This window comes from Trichechus manatus, unplaced genomic scaffold, assembly GCF_000243295.1.
Source record: "Trichechus manatus latirostris isolate Lorelei unplaced genomic scaffold, TriManLat1.0 scaffold00030, whole genome shotgun sequence".
NCBI lineage: Eukaryota > Metazoa > Chordata > Mammalia > Sirenia > Trichechidae > Trichechus > Trichechus manatus.
In genome coordinates this window covers 12,829,953-12,854,318 of record NW_004443966.1, presented here as the reverse complement: position 1 = coordinate 12,854,318, position 24,366 = coordinate 12,829,953, and the positions used below count along the sequence as shown (strand labels likewise).

At 38.7% G+C, this 24,366-nt stretch overlaps 1 protein-coding gene across 1 annotated transcript in view; it reads right to left on the bottom strand.

Annotated features, from left to right (window-relative positions):
• IQCH (IQ motif containing H) overlaps positions 1–24,366 on the bottom strand; it is a 240,915-nt gene that overhangs the window by 157,075 nt on the left and 59,474 nt on the right. The window contains exon 5 of the mRNA XM_023729750.1: positions 1,860–1,980. Within this exon, the coding sequence (XP_023585518.1) occupies positions 1,860–1,980 (121 nt within the window). The remainder of the gene's footprint in view (positions 1–1,859; positions 1,981–24,366) is intronic.

Below are 24,366 nucleotides of genomic sequence, written 5' to 3'. Positions count from 1 at the left end.
TGAAACTTAGATTCTTAACCATTTGGAAAAACAAAATGCTTTCTTTTTTGGATTTAACCCAATAACTCAAGAAAAAGTAGCGAAAATTACCCTGTATTTTCTGAAATGATCCTCTTTTCTGGTTGTTAATCTTTTACCTCATGCTGGACTTTTGCAGACCTGGAGTGAGACTTAAATGACAACTAAGGGCCCCAAGAGCACCTAAAAAAATTGGAGAAGTTGTCTCTACACTTCTATGGTTTGTTCTTTCCTGACGCTTACACTGCCTTGCACCAGTACCAGACAAATGGCATGTACTCAATAAATACATGTTGATTAATTATAAATATTATGGTAGGCCATGTGTTCTTTGACAGAAAATTTAGGGATGAAAATGTGATTTTTTTCAGGGCCAAGTTGCTGTAATTCTAGATTTACTTTGTTTTGTAGCAATTTTTTTTTTTTAATTGTGTCTATTGCTAAAGCAAGGGTTGGTTGATTCATCCTAATTTGATACAGGAAGAATGTAAGAGGGTTCTAAAGCCAGAAATGGAAACTCTGATGATGTTATTCAGTATTCTTTGGGAATAAATATTATGCAGACTAACAAAAGTAGCAAAAACTATAATACAAATTACTTATTTGCTATTTATATTCCCTGTGCGTGTATACACACACACATATGTACACATACATACATTAATTGAAAACATATGTTACAGAGTTTCTGAACAATGGTTCATGACTAGGAAAGTAATAGTTACATTATGGGGAGTTTAAGAAATTAAGAGATTCCACTAGTGATCCTGGGTTCTGTTGAGTTTTGCTATATAGTCCACCACCAGGCTAGCAGGCAGTCAGAGGACACAGTAGCTAGAAGATGGAGGACTTTGAATCTCTAGGTGCCAGATCTCCTTAGGAGCCAACTCTGGGTCCAAAATACTCCCAATTACAGATTTGTTGTTATTAGGTGTCGTTGAGTTGGTTCTGACTCACAGCAACTCTATGTACAACAGAACAAAACACTGCCCGGTCCTCTGCCATCCTCACAATTGTTATGCCTGAGCCCACTGTTGCAGCCACTGTGTCAATCCATCTCATCGAGGGTCTTCTTCTTTTTTGCTGACCCTCTACTCGACCAATTACAGAGAGGAAGTGAAATAAAAATAATTAAGGATTATCTCACTTTGTTATATTTGCAATAGGAACGGGGATCCACTTAGGCATTCTTGAAGATTCCAGACCAATTAAATTAATAGTAGGGAGGAAAGAGGGAGGCTACACTTATGACACTCAGTCCTTAATCATTCATCACTCTTTATTTTGCTTATTCATCCAACCAACATTTACTATCTACGAAATACTAGAAATGGCTAGGCACTGGGGATACTGAAATAAATATGTGATCCTTTTGTTTAAAAACTAGAAATCTGGTTTCACGAAGACTGGAATTTAGACTAAGACACTCATAGCTTAAATCCTAATTACATTAATTCTAGCTTCATATTTCTGCATAATAGTATATTAAAATAAATGCTACCAGAATAGCATCAGAAACTATTTGCTAAAAAGCTTGATAAATTCTAATAATACAACATAAATACAATAATAATTTTAATGTCTAATAACTCCAACATCTAAATCAACACTGAGTTCATAAGATGATGAATTTCAGAGGTAGCGGAGACTCCAGTGATTGTCTAGTCCAGCCATCTGATGTATGGAGGAGGAAGCTCAGGCCAGAGCCATGGCTTGCCTTGTCTGAGCTTCCCCAGGAGAGCTAGCAGCTGAGCCAGAATTCAAACTCAGACCCCCGACCCCACCTCACTGCTTTTTCCCTTGCATTCTCAAACACATAAAAGGGCTATCAAATCACTAACCTTTACTGGCATCCATTTGTAAGACTGGTACAGGGGTAAAATAGGGATCCGTGCGATGGGAAGCTGGCAGAACCGTGAGATTGGAAATGGTGGACCCTTTTATTACTTTCTGAACCTGCACCTAGATGATAAGAATTCTGTTTTCAGCAGACATTTTTGCTTTCACAATGAACACAGTTTTCTTCTTGTAAACAATAAATAAGAATTATGAACAGTTTCATTAAGTTTTAATAAGTAGTAATAGCAGCTCCAATTTTATTGCTGGAGTACCCTGTGCTATTGTCTACTGCCATGAGTTTGTGTAATTTAAAATAGTTAATTAAATCCAATTCACATGTTGTGATTTCCACTATGCAAAGTCAGTATAGTAGTTAATAAAGGAACTATTAAGATTTTGTTCAATTTTAATGGCTACAATATAAAAGTGCTAAATCTTAACAGAGGAGGTTTTGAATACAGCAAAGTTTTGTACAGGCAAATCTCCCAGGAAGTAAATATTAGCATTTTGAGGTTTAAAAAAAAAAAATCTCCAAAACCAGGAGAATTTAAAGACAAACATGTCAGTCATTATTAACAGATTAAAGATGAATTCTGGGCAGGTCCTTTTGCAGATCTCAGAAATGGTTATAAAAACACGGTGTCTAGATCAGTTACTCACAGAAGATGATTACTTTTCCTAAAGACATAAAATGCTTTTATTATAGTTATCAGATATGAATTGTTCCTATTAAGTGGTTTCTAGATTTTAAAGATTATATGTATTACATATAAATCACATATAATTGTATAGCTTAAGTATACTATTTTTACCTTTATTTTAAGAGGTTATGAATTACCTGGGCTCTCTTAGCAGGGAAGACACTACTGTTTGGTGTTTATAGACTGATTTAAATTTCCAAGTCATTTTCCAAACATTAATTAATTCGCGTAACTTCCAAGGGAACTAGATAATGGCTTGCCATCTCCCTACTGAGGAACCCGGGACAGAAAGGTTAGCAGATTTGTTGCAGGCCACACAGTATGCTAGAGATAACAGATTTTTCAATTTTAAGATTAGTAATCTGATTTTACATTAGTGAGATTTGTGATTGGACTCAATTGTACTACACCTAATTGCTTATCAAGGTTATGGTGACCCGAAGGAGAAAGAACGGGAGTTTCCTCCAGACTGCGGGGAGAAAACAAATTTATAAAACTAATCTATTGGCTGAGAACTGTCTGAATGAACAAAGCGTTAGCCCCCACCCCCCACCATGCCAGAATGTGGTACTTAAGTGACACTAGTAAAGCGGCCACCACCCCATGAACACTGAACCCTTTGATAATTGTAATGACAGTTTCAAATGCCTGTAAATAATGTTTTGAATAGGAACAAGTAGGCTGCAAGCGCAGTCTGTTACCTACCAGGTGACTGGGAAGGGAAAGGGAAAGGGCTACCAGCCTTGCCTTAATGGGAGTGATATACTCATATGCAGATGGTACGGTGGAGAAACTCCAGTCCTGCTGACCCTGGTCTTTTTCCCTCATCCTCTGCTCCTCTCCCCCCACCTCACCTCCAGACACTGAGTAGCTTTCAGGATCTCTTCCCAATCAGGGAGGCAGAGGCAATCACCCCAATGTCCTGTACTGCAGAGATGGCACAGACAAAGCTGAGGTACTCAGTATGAAAAATGGCAGGGCCTCACTTGTCGGATTGATATCGGGGTCAGCGAGGCAAAGGTAAATTGAAGAAAGTAAGGAAGAATAAACTTAAATAAAATTGTCAAGCACTGTGAAGATGTAAAATACAGGTTTGGCAGTTTTAGGGTGTACAGCATCATCTATCTGGATTTTCTGAAAGCCTCTGACAAAGTACACCTGACAGCCTGCTCTTGAATGCTAAAGAAGCAGCATCCAGCGTAAGACACAATGTAAAGTATGCCACAGAGGAGAAGCCAGAGGCAGATGATACTCAGATTCTGTCAGGCAATCAGCTCGTTCATAACACTGCTTTCTTTAATTTGTATTAATCTCAAAAGCCAGACCCAAGGACTATGCTGAAAAAGCAGTGAGGTGTGTGTGTGTGTGTGTGTGTGTGTGTGTGTGTGTGTGTGTTGGCTGCGAGGGGTGGGGGGTTCGAGTGCACACGTGCATGTGTAGAGGCGAGGAAGGGAGGGGTAACCTCCGGAGGTGAGTTCCTGGAGAGCTTACAGAAATAAATCCCTCCGACAGTGTTGCTGGATGTGAAACCTCAGCCCTCTCTGCTGCCCTGTGCCTAGCCCATCACAAGGATAACCGCTTCTGCATAGGCTTGGTTGGAGGGCGAGGGAGTGTAACAACCTTCACCATTTCCTGAGCACTTACCACATAAGGGAAACCCTGGTGGCACAGTGGTTAAGAGCTATGGCTGCTAACCAAAAGGTCAGCAGTTTGAATCCACCAGGTGCTCCTTGGAAACCCTATGGGGCAGTTCTACACTGTCCTATAGGGTCACTATGAGTCAGAATCGTACTCGACGGCAACAGGTTTGGGTTTTGGTTACTATATAACACCATCTTTAATAAAATGAGCATTAAATTCCATGAGTAATGGAAAGCTGAAGGGCTATGGGAGTGCAGAAGAGGAAGTAACTAACTCTGCCTGCTGGTACTGCAGAAGCCTTTTCAATAGAGCAGTGACTCAACCCTGGCTGGACATTAGAGTCACTCAGGGAACTTTGTAAAAATACTGCTGCCAGGGCCCCAACCCTGGACAATTAAATCAGACCAACTGGACTGGGGCCTGGGCCTGGATATTTCTGAAAGCTCCCCAAGTGATTCTAATGCACAGGCAAGGTTGAGACGTACTGCAGTGGAGTTGTGTTTCAAAGGGAGCACTGAATTGTATCAAGTGGAGAAGACAATGCAGTTATAGGTAGAAAGAATGGTGGCAACAAAGCACAATAGCATACAAACGCATGACGATGTCACCAAGGTGAGCAGCCCTGTGGCTGGAGTAGGGTGCATCAGACAGGAGGTAGGATGTGGATGGGACTAAAAACATATACTGAGATTAATGCAAATTAAAGAAACCAGCTTTATGAATGTGCTGATTGCCTAACAATTCAAACATCATCTGCTTCTGGTTTCTCCTTTATGTCATGCTTTATATCATATTTTACCTTGGAACTGTGCTTTGTAGTTTGTATAATAAGATATGAAATGGACATCATATTATAATAGAATCATATTATAAATAGAACAGTGTTTCTTATATCTGGACCTTCATTACTATTCCCAAAATTCAACCCTAATTCAGAACTTTATTAATTTATGCTTAAACCATCTACAATAGTTTAAATTTTTTGGAAATTAAAAATTATTACAAAGAGAGAAAAGCTTAAAGAAGAAAACAGCAATCATATTCCCATCTGCCAGAATTAACCACTTTGGAAATCCTGGTGGCGTAGTGGTTAAGAGCTACAGCTGCTAACCAAAAGGTCGGCAGTTCAAATCCACCAGGTGCTCCTTGGAAACCCTATGGGGCAGTTCTACTCTACAGGGTCACCATGAGTCGGAATCGACTCGATGGCCACGGGTTTGGTTTGGTTGTTTTACTATCTTGGCAAGGTCCCTAGGTGGCACAAACTGTTTGCACTTGACTGCTAACCTAAAGGTTGGCCTTTTGAACCCACCCAGCGGTACCGTAGAACGAAAGGCCCAGTGTGCTGCTTCCGTTAAGATTACAACGAAGAAAACCCTGTGGAGCAGTTCTACTCTAACACATGGGGTTGCCATGAGTTGGAATCATTCATGGCTGCTTTCCAGCTAACGACAGACCTAAACACAGCAAGTAACAACAACATCTTGACATATTTGCTTTCACTGTTTTCAAGTAGAAAAACCATTCTATTTTATTAATTTAGTAAAAATGATATATGCTCATTATAAAGATTTCAAACAATGAAGAAAAACGCAAAGATGAAAGTTTAAAAAATCATGCCAAATATCACTAGGTGATCCATTAACCTTGACATCTTTAGAATGATTGACATATAGTTTTGAAATAGGATTTACATTATTAAATTTAATCAAAAAAGAATTTAATAGAAGGAAGAAAGTATAAGTTAAAACCAACAAATTATTAAACTTCAAATGAATATTTCTTTACCACAAGATTTCTCAGAGTTAAAAAAAGATTCCCCTGCAGCAGTTGGAATTTTTTTTCTTAAAAAGTCATATAGCGATTATTTTAGGCTTTGCAGGCTCTGTTCAGGTCTGTCATTAGCTAGATAGCAGCCATAAATAATACACAAACAAATGGGTGAGTCTGGATTCCAATAAAACTTTACAAAAATAGCCCTCAGACACTGGTTTGCAGACCCCTGCTCTATAGTTAAAGGTGATTATGAAAAATGTTTAGACTTTTCTTACCACATTTTTATTTTGGACAACTTCAAAAGATGAAAGCATTAGAAATGTCTTGATACTCCATCTACTCTCCCTTGAACTGTGTCCCCTCAAAATGTGTGTCAACTTGGTTAGGCCATAATTCCCGGTATTGTGTGGCTGTCCTCCATTTCTGACTTGCTGATGCGATTATCCTATGTGTTGTAAATCCTAATCTCTATGATGTTAATGAGGCAGGATTAGAAGTAGTTATGTTAATGAGACAGGACTCAATCTACAGGATTAGGTTGTATCTTGAGTCAATCTCTTTTGAGATATAAAAGAGAGAATCGAGCAGAGGATAGGAACCTCATTACCACCAAGCAAGAAGAGCCAGGAGTGAAGCGTGTCCTTTGGACACAGGGTCCCTGCACTAAGAAGCTCCTAGACCAGGGGAAGACTGATGACAAGGACCTTCTTCCAGAGCCGACACAGAGAGAAAGCCTTCCCCTGGAGTTGGTGCCCTGAATTTAGACTTCCAGCCTCCTAAACTGTAGAAGACTAAATTTCTGCTTGTTATAGCCATCCACCTGTGGTATTTCTGTTATAGCAGCACTAGATAACTAAGACATCCCCCAATATTTGATTACATTATTTTTAATTGTTCAGATTTATAATATTCACATTATGTTCTGATGCCATAATTTCTATGATTGTTCAGTATTAGTTCTACATGTAACTGGGTTCAATGCTTACCACCAGTCCTTTTTGTTATGGCTTCTCTATGTCGAGTTCTTTATTTAAACTGATATCTTAATTGCCAGGCTTTCATTATCAAGCAGTTCTTTCCAACAAGTGTTCATGAGTACTTTACTTTCTTGTTTCTTTATACATGAATTACCCCTGGGGTCATCCTTTCTTTTTTTCAAAAATTTTGAAGACACTGCACCATTGTCTTCTATAATGAATATTGCTCTGATATCTGAGGCCGGCCTGAATTCCCCTCCGCACCCGCCTCCACCCGTCCTCCATAAGTAATCTTTCTTTCTGCTTGGATGTTGAAGTATTCTTTGTCTTTGAAGTTCAGGTGTTTAACTAGGAAATACCTTTTTGTTAAATATTCTAACAAAATTTTCCTGGGATTCAGTGTTTTGTTTCTACCTGCAGATTCAATTCTTTCTTCACTTTGGAAAAATTTTCTTGTATCACTGAATATATCTTTCCTCCATTTTTCGGATTCTGTATTTCAGGGACATCAAGACTTAAATGTTCGCTCATCTTTATCTTTCATATTTTGGAACCTAATTATTCATTCTCCAATGGTTCCTTTTACAATAGAACAATCTGAGTTTTCACTGAGCACGTGGCTATCCAGTTACACACTACATTTCCTGGCCTCCCCTGTGGCGAAATGTGGACACGTGACCAAATTCTGGTCAATAAGATGTGAGCAGAGGTGATATGCGCAACCCTTCCTAAGGACTGAGACGTGGATGTGAAGAGAAGCCAGCTTCAACCATTAGAATGAGAATGTCTTCCAACCACTGGAATGAAGAGATGATGGAGCATGAAGAAAGAAGAAACTATATCTTGGATGACCTCATGCAGCAGAGATGCCCTGCCAGTCTTGGACTTCGCACTTATGTACTGTTTTGTGAGTGAGAAATAAACTAACTGAAGTCTTTATGTTTGATGTAGTAGCTTAGCCTGTACCAAACTAATATGCATATCTATTAGTTTCAGTCTTCAGCAGTGTCTGTTCTTTCAGTTCATAGTTTATTTATTAGTTCCATAAAGTGTTTTGGGATTCAATTTGTTTCCTTATGTCTGCAATCTCCCATTCAATCTTTCTGCTATTTTATCATCTCATGTTTGAGTTCTTGTTTTACTTAATTTATATTCTTATCAAGCTGTGCTCTAACGTGAAGAAATTGTGAGAAATTTCCTTCTGTTCCTTGAGTTATGTTTTTTCCTAGGTTGGGTTTTGTCTTTTACAGCCCACGATTCTCGCTCCTCCCTTCCTTGTCTTCCTTTCTTTTGTTAGCTGTGGGTAAAATATTGACATAGAGAAAAGACCATGATCACAGTAAATCAGTATAGCGACCACATCTTTTCTTTTCCCCTTGTGTATACTTGGGCAGCTCTTTCCAGACACTCTGCTTGCTCTAATATGTTACTTCCCTCTCCATTATATGTACCAGTGTGTTTCTCTCCCAGCAACAGGTGAGAAGTGGGTATTCTGTGTTTTCTTCACCTTTCTGTTACTTGAGGGCTTGGCTGGGGGTGGGGGCTCTGTTGAGGAGGTATGCAGTCTTTGTTAAAATATTTGGGCTCTCCATTCTCTCCTGAGATCTTGATGTTGTTGTTGTTCTTAGGTGCCATTGAGTCGGTTCCTACTCATACCGAACCCATGTGTAAGGAGAAAGAAACACTGCCCGGTCCTGCAACATCCTCACTATCATTGCTATGTTTGAGCCCATTGTTGTAGCCACTGTATCAATTCATCTGGTCGAGGGTCTTCCTCTTTTTCTCTAGCCCTCTACCTTACCAAGCGTGATGTCTTTCTCCAGGGACTGGTCCCTCCTGATAACATGTCCAAAGTATGCAAGGTGAAGTATCACCATTCTTGCTTCCAAGAAGCACTCAGGCTGTACTTCTTCCAAGACAGACTTATTCGTTCTGCTGGCAGTCCATGGTATATTCAACATTCTTCACCAACACTGTAATTCAAATGCATCAATTCTTCTTCGGTCTTCCTTATTCATTGTCCAGCTTTCGTATGTATTATGAGGCAATTTAAAATATCATGGCTTGGGTCAGGTGCACCTTAGTCCTCAAAGGGACATCTTTGCTTTTCAACACTTTAAAGAGGTCTTTTGCAACAGATTTTCCCAGTGTAATATGTTGTTTGATTTCTTGACTGCTGCTTCCATGGGCCTTGATTATGGATCCAAGTAAAATGAAATCCTTGACAACTTTAATATTTTCTCTGTTTATCATGATATTGCTTATTGGTCCAGTTGTGAGCATTTCTGTTTTCTTTATGTTGAGATGCAATCCACACTGAAGGCTGTAGTCTTTGATCTTCATCAGTAAGTGCTTCAAGTCCTCTTCTCTTTCAGCAAGCAAGGTTGTATCATCTGCATAACGCAGGTTGTTAATGAGTCTTCCTCCAATCCTGATGCCCCGTTCTTCGTCATATAGTCCAGCTTCTCGGACTATTTGCTCACCATACAGATTGAAGAAGTATGGTGAAAGGATACAACTCTGACGCACACCTTTCCTGACTTTGAACCACGCAGTATCCCCTTGTTCTGTTTGAATGACTGCCTCTTGGTCTATGTACAGGTTTTGCATGAGCACAATTATGTGTCCTGGAATTCCCATTCTTCACAATCTTATCCATAATTTGTTATGATCCATGCAGTCAAATGTCTTTGCATAGTCAATAAAACACTGGTAAACATCTTTCTGATAGTCTCTGCTTTCAGCCAAGATTTATCTGACATCAGCAATGATATCCCTCCTTCCACATCCTCTTCTGAATCTGGCCTGAATTTCTGGCAGTTCCCTGTGGATGTACTGCTGCAACCATTTTTTAATTATCTTCAGCAAAATTTTACTTCCATATGGTATTAACGATATTGTTCGATAATTTCTGCATTTTGTTGGATCACTTTTCTTTGAAATGGGTACAAATAGGGATCTCTTCGAGTCAAATGGCCAGGTAGCTGTCTTCCAAGTTTCTTGGCATAGATGAGTGAATGCCTCCAGTGCTTCAGCTATTTGTTGAAACATCTCAGTTGGTATTCCGTCAATTCCCGGAGCCTTACTTTTTGCCAATGCTTTCAGTGCAGCTTGGACTCCTTCCTTCAATACATTGGTTATTGATCATATGCTACCTCCTGAAATGGTTAAATGTCAACCAACTCTTTTTGGTACAGTGACTCTGTGTATTCCTTCCATCTTCTTTTGATGCTTCCTGCATAGTTCAATATTTTGTCCATAAAACCCCAAACCAAATGCTTTGCCATCAAGTTGATTCTGACTCATAGTGACCCTAAGGACAGAGTAGAACTGCCCCGTAGGGTTTCCAAGGAGCAGCTGGTGGATTTGAACCGTCAATCTTTCGGTTAGCAGCCAAGCTTTTAACTACTGCACCACCAGAGCTAGACTCCTTCAAAATTGCAACTCAAGACTTGAATTTTTCTTCCGTTCTTTCAGCTTGAGAAATGCTAAGCGTGTTCTTCCCTTTTGGTTTTCTATCTCCAGGTCTTTGCACATTTCATTATAATACTTTACTTTGTCTTCTCGAGCAGCCCTTTGAAATCTTCTGTTTAGCTCTTTTACTTCCTCATTTATTCCATTTGCTTTAGCTACTCTATGTTCATAAGCAAGTTTCAGAGTCTAATTCTGACATCCATTCTGGTCTTTTCTTTCTTTCCCATCTTTTTAATGACCTTTTGCTTTCTTCTTGTATAATGTCCTTGATGTCATTCACACATGAAGAAAAACTCGTCTGGTGTTCAGTCATTAGTGTTTAATGTGTCAAATCTATTCTTGAGATGGTCTCTAAATTCAGATGGGATATACTCAAGGTCGTACTTTAGCTCTCGAGGACTTGTTCTAATTTTTTTCAGCTTCAACTTGAACTTGCTTATGAGCAATTAATAGTCTGTTCCACAGATGGCCCCTGGCCTTGTTCTGACTGGTGATATTGAGCGTTTCCATCGCCTCTTCCCACAGATGTAGTCAATTTGATTCCTGTGTATTCTATCCAGTGAGGTCCACGTGTATAGTCGCCCTATATCAGAGTTGTTCTACCTAGTTGGGGATGAGGCCATCCTCCCACCCCCACTCCCGGGGCTTTGGAACAATTCTCCAATGCAGGTTGGAGCCCTGAAAACTTTACTTCCCTCAGGAAGAATCAAACATATTATTTATGTTCCATTTTCACCTACTTCTTCTAAGCCTTCTCAGTCCAAGGAGAGAAAAAATAAGCATACTTCCTTGATCGTCTTCTCTCCAAATTTTGTAGTATTTCTGAGAATCCCAATATTTTGATAACTTACCAATAGGACCTCTGAGGGGTATAGAGGAGTTAGGATTGGAGCCATGCTGCACCTCTCTGCCCTGGTGAATTTTTAAAATTGCTTATTTTTTTAAGTATTGGGAGGGAGAAAGCTTGTGTAAAGAAGTTTGAATCTGTCGTGCTGACCAGTCTGCCTGGCTCCACTTCTCCTCTCCCCATTCAGTTTTGGTCTTTCTTGAACACTGAGTGATATCAAATAGATTTCTTAAAGTATATTTCCAATCTTGTCATTTATCTCTAATGCCTGGCAGGAAAGCACATGTCTGCCATTCAAAAGGCCCTTTATAATATATTCCTTATTCATCCTTTCCTTCCTTGTCTCATGTAGTGCTCCTACATATGCCCATTGCTCTAGACAAATTATATATTGCTTAAACAACCTCTGTGGTTAAAACACAAAACAAAACAAAACAGAATTTCAGAGAGTTAAAAGGGCCTTTTAGATTACCAAGCCATCCCCCACTGCTACTCAGGACATTACTAGTCTATACAGCACTTTAGTGTTGTTTAGAAAAAGATGCCCCTTCCTTTGGGCAGGCACAGCCCTGCCTTGCTTGATGAGCTGGATTTCAGGGCCTACTCCTCAATTAGGCACCCTTGTGCACGGCAAAACCATATCCAACAACCCTGCCCCAACTCCTGATATTATGGATGGGGAAACTAAGGACCCCAACTAAGAAAAAATAACCAGGCCACTCAGCTAATCCAATTTTAGAGGCAGAACTAAAAATTCAAGTCACTGCTTCATGGCCCAGTGCTTATTACTGTGCTTTCTTGCTTCCTCTTTTGTTGAAATTTAAAGCGAAGCACAGCTCAGGTCACCAGCTCCATCCTTATGCCCTCATACTAGAGCCCTAGCCTATAGTGATTCTACTGGCTGGAATACAGACACGATGGCGGGACCTGGGCAGCTATCTTAGATCACAAGATGGAAAATTACCTGTTCAGGATGGCAGAGAAGTAAGATGGGAAGAGCTGCCATATTAGCCACAAACTGCTTATGTTGAAACTATCATGTGAGAGAGCATTAACTATTGTTGTGTTTAATCTACTGTTATTTTATTCTTTGCTACATTTGCTGAACTCATAACCTAAATAATACAGAGTATTTTTATTTATCAAGTGATGCCTCTCTGTGGCAAGAGCATAAGCATAGCTTAAATTCACTTAGACTATATCAGCTTTGAATTTTTTAATTTTTTCATTATTTTTTTAAACTTGGGGGATTTGCATTATTTCAAATTTTGTGTATAACATTAGAATTTATTATTTTTCATCACAGTATTTCAAATTTATATAATCTGATTTCACATAAAGTTCAGCATCACTGTATTTCCAAAAGGCGAAGTTTTATACAGGCAGTCCCTGGATTATGAACGAGATACATTCCTAACTGTGTCTTTAAGTCAAATATGTAGGTAGTCAGGACAGGTGCATATTTTCGTGCAGGAAAAAGCCTGAAGCCTTTTCCATGATTTAAAAGCTGTACATGCAGCAAGTGAATGTGACTGTAATGAAGAATTTGTTGCAAGCAGGGCTTGAAACCGTTCCTTCTGGGTTTGTACCCCTGCTGAGATTTGCATGTAACAAAATACCAGGCGATGCTAATGCTGCTGGTCAGGGAGTAGGGACCAATTCTGAGAACCACTAGTAGAGCAGTGGTTCCTAAAATTTATTATACATAAGAATCACTGGGGATCTTGTTAAAATGTAGATTCTGATTCAGTCTGGTCCCCAAGTGATTCTTACGTACAATAAATTTTGGGAACCCCTGCTTTACAAGTGGTTCTCAGAATTGGTCCCTATTCCCTAACCAGCAGCATTAGCATCCCTGGTACCTTGTTAGAAATGCAAATTCTCAGCAGGGGGTACAAACTGGAAAGAATCAGTTCGAAGCCCTGGAACTTTCAAGTAGGGGTCGGTTCAATCATTTCAAAGTGAGAGCAAATTTACATAACGTTAAAGGGCAAGTTTGAGTTGTCCAGTTGTCCATAAGCTGGACTTTTGCAACCCAGGAGCTGCCTGTACCATAAACTTTTTCTTCACACCATAAACTGTTTTTTGTTTTGTGTCATTTTACCTAAACATTTTATTGAAGTATAACATTCACTTTTAAAAAGGCACAAACCATACACTCACAGCTTGATAATTTTTATAAAGTGAACACTTGTGAGTAAGCAACATCCAGGACAAGAAGTAGAGCATTATCAGCACCCAGGAGCCCCTCTTGTGTTCCCTCCCAATCACTACCATCACCCAAAGGTAACCACTATTCTGGATTCTATTATCATCCTGTTTATGAACTTTATATAAAATGGCTTATTACAGTATACAGTCTTTTGTATCTAGCTTTTTTTCCTTCAAAATTTGTTGTAAGATTCACCCATGCTATTGTGTATAGAAGTATTTTCACACCATGAACTTTTAGTGCCGATTTAAGTTATAAATTATAGCTGTAACCAGTAAGACTTGAGCCTCCAACCTCCCACCTGTTTTACACTGTTTACAACTTTCCTTCTAGAATGCTCTTCCTCTTTCAACTATACCTATTGAAATCCTATCTGCCCATTAACACCTAGCTTAAAGATAACTTCCTCTAGGAAATCACCTCTGATTTCTTCCTCCACTGAGTTTCTATAGCATTATTTGTACTTCTCTTACTATAACATATAAGTATTTGTATACCATCCTGAAGGCATTATGTAATTCAAAACTCATCCAATTCTTCATTTTATTTGCAGAAGGAATAGAGCAAAACAATTAAAAAAAAAGCCACTTAAGATTTATTGAGAAGGGCAATTAACACAGGAGTATTAAGATCAAATATTTTCCTTTTTGATAAAAGTAATAAAATGGCAAAACTAAATATAATGGCATAGTTACTCCTCTGGTAATGGCGGAATAGCTTGTATCAGACTAGCCCCTCCTGAAGATAACAATTATAAATGTGACAAAATAGAAAAAACAATTATTTGAAGTTACTGAAGGAAACTAATAGCAGGGAGAAGCTAGAAGGGAGTAAATCTTGGAAGAAGAGAACTGCAACAGTTGAGATTTACATGTATGTGACTTCTCAGTTCATGAGATGCAGACTTACTGTCATTCAACTGGAAAGTCACAGTCTTACTGGCTTGAAAAGTCATAGCAAGGAGTTTAGAGCTGTCATAAAGGCTCAAAATGAGGGGGAAATTCAAGAAAGAAAGTTGCAGAGAGGGGCCCCCAAATTTACACAGAAATGTCATAGAAATCCTTGGCTGACCCCTGAACTATACATATATGGAAGAGATTCCAAGGAGTCTAGAAAAAACATGATAGTTAAAAGTTAAAAAAAACACAATTGAGTGGCTATTTCAGCTGCTACCCACCACAGTGAGGACAGAGTTTGGAGTTTGAGTCTAGACAAGTTAATTGCCTACTGGAAAAAAAACAACACTTTAAAGAGGAACATGACAGAATTCATAGTCTCTACAACATATAATTCATAATTCCCAGAACATTAGAAGTAACCAGGTATGTAAAGAAACAAGAAAATGGTGCCCATAGGAGAAAAAGCAGTTAAGAGAAACAGACTGGAAGATAACCCAGAGGTTAGAATTAGCAGATAACAACTTTAAAGCTGCTATTATAAATATCTTCAAGAACTTAAAGGAAAATATGATCAGAATAAATTAACAAATGGGAAATTTTGGCTGAGAAATGAAAACCATATATAAAAAAGAACCAAATTAAATTTTTAGAACTGAAAAGTAAAATATCTAAAATGAAAAATTCATTGGAAAGATTTGAGAGTAGACTGGAGTGGGCAAAAGAAAAGGTTCGTGAACTTGAAGAGAGATCAAAAGATATTATCCAAAGAGAAAAAAAAAATTAAATAAGAATAAATCATCAGTGACTTGTGGGATAATACCATGCTAAATAATTTGCATGTAATTAAAGTCCCAAAGAAACAATGGCCCAAATGTTTCTCAATTTGGAAAAATATATATATAAATTAACAGATCCAAGAAGCTCAGTGAACCCAAACAGAAGAAACACACCTAGGCACATCATAATCAAACTGTTAAAAATCAAAGACAAAGAAAAACTCTTGAAAGGAACAAGAAAAAAATAATAAACCATTATATACAGGAGATCTATGATAGAGATGATGATTGAGTTCTCATCAGAAATAATGGAATTTTTAAGCATTGAAGGAAAAAACAAACAAACAAAAAAACCCTGGCAACCTAGAATTCTATATCCAGTGAAAATAGCTTTTAAGAATGAAGGTAAGATAAAGACATTTTTGGACAAATGAAGATTAAATGTGTCACCAGCACACCTGAACAACAAGATATGATTAAAGAAAGTTTTTCAGGCTGACAGAAAATGGAAAAAACTCAGATTTACATGGTAAATATAAAAGGCTATTTTTTTTCTTCTCTTAATTTCTCTAGAAGACAATTGACTGTTTAAAGCAATGTATGTAAAGTACATGACAACAATCTCAAGTTCAATATTAACTCCAAGGGAAACTATAATAAGTTAAGGATGCATGGTGTAATCCCTACAGCAACCACTAAAAATAATACAAAGAAGTACAGTTAAAAAGCCAAGGGAAATTTTGAACTGAATGATAATGAAAATGCAATATACAAAATACGTAGGATGCAGCTAAAACACTGCTTAGAGGGAAATGTATAGGTTTAAATGCTTACATTAGAAAAGAATAAAGGCCTAAAATCAGTGATCTAAGTTTTTTAGCTTAAAAAGAAAAGGTAAAATAAATTGAAAGTTAAGTATAAAGAAGGAAATTAAAAAGGTTAGAGGAGAAATCAATGAGATAGAAAACAAACAATAGAGAAAATTAACAAAGCCAAAAGTTGTTTTTTGAAAAGATTAATAAAATTGATAATCCCCAGTAAGAGTGATCATGAAAAAAGAGAGAAAATGTAAATTACCAATATCAGAAATAATACAAGGACACCTAACTACATTTTCCAAAGACATTAAAAAGATAATAAAGGAATATTTTTGCAACTTTATGCCAATAATTTCACATATTAGATGACATGGGAAAATTTCTTGAAATACCCCACCAAAACTGACAGAAGATGAAACAGAAAATGTGAATAGCCCTATATCTATTAAATAACATGGCTACGCACAAAGGACAATTATGCAGAGAGTATCAATAAATATGTGGTACTGGAAGTAAAAATGGAAAGAGATTTACAAAAAGAAAGGCAAATGTAAAACCTTCAAGAACTGCATTACTAGAGACATAATTTAAAAAGCAAGCTTGGAAAACCATGAGAGAGAAACGTTCCAGTTATCTAATTTTCCAATATTTGGCTCTCTTAACAGTATAGGTTAGGTATGAATATGGAACTAAGGGAAAAGCTTCTAAATGTAAGCAGAAACAAAAAATCCATGAAATGGAATTGGTTGGTTTAACAACCTGGAGAAAACAGTGTTACCATAGCCTGTTTCTAATAAAAGTCAAGCCACACTATTGCTAAAGCCCAGAAGAACAGAAAGGGCTTCAAGGAAAGGGAGAAGACCCTTCCTTTCCCACCCTCAAAGGCACATATTGGACAATAGTTTTCAGAGCTAAAAGGGGTCCTGGAATGATAAAAGGGTGATTAGCAGCAGAAATGACAATGGAGGTTGAGAACAGAGACTCCAAGAATGTGATGAATAGAGACGACCACAGAGGATGAACACAGAGCAGTCCGAGGGATAAGTATCTGCACACCTTGAACAGCACATCACAAAAAAAGTGGTGTTTGTTATGATGCCCCCAAATCATTGAGAAAACATTAAATTACAGTAAAATGTGACTAGGGAAGGAAAATATGTAGCATATTCTAGAAATTTTTCCATTAAAAATAGTTCAAATATATTTTACCATAATGAAAATTAGTTAAAAATTAATAACCAACAAAATTTCACATCTAGCATTTAAACAAAATTTTCCAAATATTCCTCAGAATATAGTTCTGTGAACTATTCTGCAGAAAAGGGTTCTGAGAAAGTTTAGGAAACATCAATAACTGCACTCTCCTCCCTCCTAGATTCCAGGTGGCCTGAGAATGTAAAAATCAGCCCGACTCCCTTTAATCTCAGAATTTAATCTTACAATTCCCAATTTTATGGGACCACAAAACTCTCCTGTGATGGAACATCTATTAATATTCCAAAGAACCAGTCTTCTTTGGAATACATTTTGGAAAAAAAAAAAAAGACTGACTCAAACAATTAATACACAGCTAACAACTATATTGGAGCCCTGGTGGTGCAGTGGTTAAGAGCTCAGCTGCTAACCAAAAGGTGGGCAGTTGGAATCCACCAGGTGCTCCTTGGAAACCCTACGGGACACTTCTACTCTGTCCTATAAGGTCGCTATGAGTTGGAATCGACTCGATGGCAGTGGGTTTGGTTTTTGGTTTAACAACTATATTGCTATAATTTATTAATATTAGACCATTCTGTAAAGCTAAAAGATAGGTGATACCTTGATTTGATATAAAATGCTTTTTTAAAGAAGCTTGCAACACACTGGACTCAGAATTTTCTGATTCAGTTCAGTCTAACAACAAAAAAAAATCCAATGATTTCTTATTGCTATTATTTATCCCAGGAAACCCTGGCGGCATAGTATTTAAGAGTTTGTTTGCTAACCAAAAGGTCAGCAGTTTGAATCCACCAGGTGCTCCTTGGAAACCCTATGGGGGCAGTTCTACTCTGTCCTATAGGGTCACTATGAGTCGAAATCGACTCGATAGCAATGGGTTTGGTTTGGGTCTTTATTTATCCCCACACTGAACAGCATTTAGTCGTGGCATTCCAATATAAATTTTAATCTGGAAAAGTAATAGTTAGACAATTATAAGGTACTGGTGGCCATTTCATTTACAGATCTATTACATCTCATACCAAAAGAAAAAGTGACTGAGTTGCTTACACTTGTGATTTTGCATATTGGAGCACACCACCACTCCGACACTGTAACAAGCTATGGAAAGGAACAGGGCAACTGGAGTTATTTCTGCCTTCTATGTAATTGTTCGTATGTACATTTAAAACAATATATGACAAAGGGATTCTGAGACAAAATCTACAGTCTCAGCCTTTACTAGGGGCCTCGTGAGAGGAAATGCGCTTAAACGGTAGGTCTTTCAGTTAAGATCTAAGAAAGACTTTGTGAATGAGCTTATTTGGTCATTTATTATTTTTGTATTGGTATTTATTCCTTTATTATAGGACAGTGTCCCAGTCTCTAGACATTTTTGTTTAAATACTGGCTGGAGTCATGAGTGAAATGAAGTTTGGTCCTCATTTGCCTCATACCAGCAGTTGGGTTGGCAGCACTGCAGAACTGCTGGGGCTCTTTTTATTTAATTTGGCATCCCTTCCTGAGCAGTACTGAGACTTTTACTTCAATGACTCCATTGGGCTTTGCCATAATTTCTGTGCTGTATCAGGAAAGTCTGTGGGAGAGATGCCTAAACAAACTTGATAGGAGGCTAGGAGCGCTCACAGTTCAGGTGTTGTGCTTAATTCAGTGAAGGAATTGTAGGCAGTCCCCTGGGAACAAGATCCGTTCCTAACTGTGTCTTAAAGCTGAATTTGTAGGTAAATCAGAACAGGTGCATACGGTTCTTATTTGACCTTACTTTACAGTACTAGTAGGAGCCCTGGTGGTGCAGTGGTTAAGAGCTCGGGCTGCTAAACAAAAGGTCGGCAGTTCGGATCCACCAGCACCAGCTGCTCCTTTAAAACCCTGTGGGACAGCTCCACTGTGTCCTATAGGGTCACTATGAATCGGAATTGACTCCACGGCAAGTGGTTTGTTTGTTTTAGGGCAAGAAAAGGCCCGAAGCCTTTGAATTTAAAAGCTGCATGTGCAATAAGTGAAGGTGACTGTGATGAAGAATTTGTTGCGAGTCAGGGTTGGTTTAATCCTTTCAAAGTGAGGGCAAATTTACATACCATTAAAGGGCAAGTACAAGTTGTTAAGTAGGCCTGACTTTTGTAACCAGGGACTGCCTGTAACCCCAATACAAATTTAGCCCATTAAAAAAATTCAACTTTATCTCATTTAGTAAAGAAACTCTGATTCATAAAGACTATTAGATAATCTTAACACTGGGGGGGGGTGTGTGTGTGTGTGTATGCATCTGTAAGAGTTTTAGCTTTTTGCACAGTTTCTCTTAGAATACTTTTCCTAGACTCTGAATCAGATTGTCAAAAGAAAATAGAGGTCCAAATTCTGATAGAGCACATAGGGATTATATGACTTGGTCATATATCTTAACATCTAGGACCCTGAGTTACTTATCTGTAAAATGGGAGTAATAATATCTCTGACAAGCTCTGAGTATTAAAAGTGAGAACACATAAAACTCACTAGAACAGAGTCAGGTACCTAATCAATAAATGCTTTGTTCAATGCTAAATGGAAAATGAAAAGCATTAACACCTTCTGTAAATTTTACTTGCCCAATCGAAGTGAAACAATTTCAGCTGGTCTGCTTTTGCTTTGCATGTCGTGTGTTGTGGTCATACGTGGGGAAAGTCACCAAAAGAAACAAACTTAGATCAGAATCAGAATTACAGGCCGTCAGAACTGGAAGGGATCTTAGAGACGATTTGATCCAATGCCCTAAATTTACAAACAAAGAAACTAAGGCCCAAGAAGTATAAGCGATTTCCCCAAAAATCACATAAGGGGTTAGTGATGGATCCAGTATTGGAGCCCAATATAAACACGAACGCTTCTTGTAATGAAGATTGGTAATGTTGCACGAGGTTATGGATTTAAAAAAAAAAAAATCTTCCTTGTGACTAACTTGAAAAATAGTTTTTTTTTCTGTTTTTCCTTTATTGTTTTCTTCCACTTCTTTAACATTTTACTTCAATCCATCTGGAGTTTTCTTTGGTGTAAGATGTGAGGTTAGGATTTAACTTAATGCTTTTTTTCCAAATCTTAAGCCAAATGACTCAGCACCATTCATCTTACAAGTCTTCCCTTTCCCACTTACTTATAGTGTCACATTTATTACATTCTAAATTATTTTTTATACTAAGGTCAATAACTATGATCAATGTGTTATTCCACTGATCTGTCAATTTTTCTACCAATAACATGCTATTTTAATTAATATAAGTTTATCATGTTTTAATAAATGGTATGAGAAGTTCACCTTCATTAGTCTTTTTTATAAAAAAAATTATGCCTTTTGCTCATTTATTCTTCAAGATGATGAACTTTGGCAAGTTGAAAAAATTATTACAGGTAAACCATATAAAACCCATGAGAATTTTGACTGGAATTACCTTAAATATAAAGATTAATTAGGGAAGAACTGGCATCCTTATTATAATCATTTTTCCTTTTCAAGAATATGATGTATCTTTCCATTTATTCAAGTTTTCTATGATGTTGCTCAGTAAAGTTTTAGAGTTTTCTACACGTAGGTCCTACATATTTTATGTTAAGATTATTACTAGGTGTTGTAGTTATCTAGTGCTGCTATAACAGAAATACCACAAATGGATGGTTTTAACAAACAGAAATTTATTCTCTCACAGTTTAGGAGGCTAAGACGTCTGAATTCAGGGCACCAGCTCAAAGGGAAGGCTTTTTGTGTTGGCTCTGGGGGAAGGTCCTGGTCAACAATCTTCTCCTGGTCTAGGGGCTTATCAGCACATAGACCCCAGGTCTAAAGGACTCACTCCGCTCCTGGCTCTTCTTCCTTGATGGTACTGAGGTCCCCCTCTCTCTGCTCACTTCTCTCTCCTTTTATCTCTTGTAAGATAAAAGGTGATGCAGGCCACACCCCAGGGAAACTCCCCTTACATCAGATCAGGGCTGTGACCTGAGTAAAGGTGTTGCATCCCACCCTAATCCTCTTTAACGGGACCTAATCTTGCCTCCATTAACCACAGGCAGAGATTAGGATTTACAACATATAAGACAATCACATCAGATCACAAAATGGAGGACAACCACACAATACTGGTAATCAAGGCCTAGCCAAGTTGACACGTATTTTTGGGGGACACAATTGAATCCACGACACTAGGTATATTTGATCCTACACAAAGAAAGAACAAAGAAACAGAGGAAGAAAGGAACACTTGCGCGCGCGCGCACACACGCACAGAGAAGGAAAACAAATACATTAAAATGTTTATAATAATCATTCCTGGGTGGAGAGATTGAAGTCATCTAAGTTTTTTATCTTTTTAACTTCATTTTTTCCAAATTCTCTTCAATGAGAATTGAGGAAACTGTTGTAATTAGAAAATTAGGGAGGAAAAAAAAAGAACAAAGCCTCATGCTTCCTTCCTAAAGTCGGCATTATGTTGACCACACGGGCTCAGAACCCTCCCAGAGAACTGTCCTAGGATTCGCTATGACCACCTAAGGGAAGTTGTGTGCAGGGACAGGAGGGTGAGGTGGGGAAAGTACTTCTCAAAGCCATTGTCATGGGACTAGTCCCTCCCCACCCCTTTACTTCTCCACAAATTCTTCCTGTTCAAACATCCAATTAGATTATGTTAAATTAATCAAGTATTACGCACCTACTATGTATAAAGCAATAGGAACTCTGGTGGCGCAGCGGTTAAGCACTTGGTTGCTAACCGAAAGGTTGGCAGTTTGAACCCACCAGCTGCTCTGTGGGAGAAAGATGTGGCAGTCTGCTTCCATAAAGATTTACAGCCTTGGAAACCCTATGGGGCAGTTCTACTCTGTCCTAGAGGGTTGTTATGAGTTGGAATCGACTCAATGGCAATGGGTTTGGTTTGGGATGCATAAAGCAGGAGCCCTGGCAGCACAGTGGTTAAAGCACTCGGCTGCTAACCAGAATGTCGGCAGTTGGAACCCACGAGCTGCTCCTCGGAAGAAAGATGTGGCAATCTGCTTCTGTAAAGATTACAGCCTTGGAAACTCTATGGGACAGTTCTACCCTGTCCTACAAGGTCACTATGAGTTGCAATGGACCTACAGCACACAACAACAACACGCATAAAGCATTCTGTTAGGCACCAACGGGAGGGATACAAAAGTGAAATAAACACGGCCTTTACCCTCCAGGAGGTCCAGCAAGGAAAACAGATACCAACAATCCAGTTGCTGTGGAGCTGATTCCAATTCATAGGGATCCCATATGTGTCAGAGTAGAACTGTTTTCCGTAGGGTTTTCAGTGGCCGATTTTTCGGGAGTAGATCACCAGGCTTCTCTTCTAAGGTGCCACTAGGTGGACTCGACCTCCAACCTTTGAGTTAGCTGCTGACATTTATACCACCCAGGGACTCCAAAACAACACCTCCTTCAATTCAAAGCATAGCATGTAAATGCTTTCAAAGCATGCTATGATGATCTAGGGATGGGGAAATCAATTCTACCTGAAGAGATCTGGAAAGACATTTTTATGGCCAAAAAAGAGGTGCAATCTACAAATATAGGCAAATTTGAGGACCTGGTATTATATGGTGAAACAGTGGTTAGGAGCTCAGCTGCTAACCAAAAGGTCAGCAGTTCAAATCCACCAGCTGCTCCTTGGAAACCCTATGGGGCAATTCGACTCTGTCCTATAGGGTTGCTATCAGTTTGGTTTTTGGCTTTGGGGAACTTTTTCTGGCCAGGCATGGATAAAGGAGAATATTTTTACTCTAAGTTGCTCCTAGTGGCTTGGGGAACATGGGGAACAAGAAATCTCCCAAGAATGCTTCTCATTACGGACTGGTTCCCTCTCACCTCTTTTCTTATCTTTCTGAGATATCCTGTTTCTTCTAGCTGGAGTTTCTCTCTTCCTCTGGATGTTCTAATTACTTAGGTAGGAAGTACAGAATAGTGACAAGGAGGTACATCTCTCCCCTTTCCCTGCCAAATGTTAAACTAAAAAAATAAATACATGATCAGTGAGGTCAGCTCCATGCAGAAGTTAATTCAAAAGACCCAGGCCACAAACAGGAATGTTATCCAAGAAACAAGATGTCAGCTGAAGGCAAGTGGTCTGTTACAGTAGGATATTACTAACACTGGAAGGCAGTGCTTCATAACACAGCCTCCAATATCAGACAGGCCTGGAGTGATCGGGGCCCTACTACTTACTAACTGTATGACTAGAACAAGTAACTTAAATTCTCTAAACTGCAGTTTCTTCACCAGTAAAATGGGGGATAATATCACTCATCCCTCTGGAATAAATGTGATCATGGATAGAAAGAGCTCAGCAGTGTAACACAGTACACATAGTCAACCCCAAGCTATTATGATTATAAAAAGTTGCATCAGCAAGTTAGAATTTCTCAGTGTCCACAAAGCACTTATTTTACAGGGATGTATTCACATTCTTTGGCAGGTGTAGCTTCACAGATGGCTCCCTCAGACTATAAGCATGTGATGCCTACCATGAAGATTATCCAACTAACTTAGTTTCCCTGTTCACTAAGCAGCCTTCTAACCAGCCTTCGTATGTAGCATTCTAAACCTAATGCCATAGAGTTGATTTTGACTCATCGCAACCCTACAGGACAGAGTAGAACTGCCCCATAGGATTTCCAATGCTGCAAGTCTTTATGGAAGCAGACTGCCACATCTTTCTCCCACAGAGCAGGTGGTGGGTTCGGACCGCCAACTTTTCAGTTAGCAGCCGAGTGCTTTACCTATCGTGCCACCAGGGCTCCTTCGTAGCATTCCAATAGGGATACAATATGCTTGTCAGGCTGACTTGTACATTCAGGTCTGCCTGACCATTATAATTCTCCTTAGAACAAACAAAGTGGCATTACAGTTTATATATCAGTCTCTTGCGAATTCAGTTGCACCCGAGAGATCGATCAACTTTGGGTGCCCAGACGAAATCAAATTTCTAATCCTATAAAGCTGAGGGTCAAACCTGGGGCTGCACTAAAGTAATAGCATTCTAGGGGCTCTAAGCTGCCAGCCAGCTCCCTACACAATGCCAGTACTGTCATACCTTAAAAGCACACCCTGTTTCTAAAGCAAGAGATGCCAACTGCAGGCCTGCAAGCCAGGTATAGCCTGGAGAGTACTTTCTTTGAACTGAATGG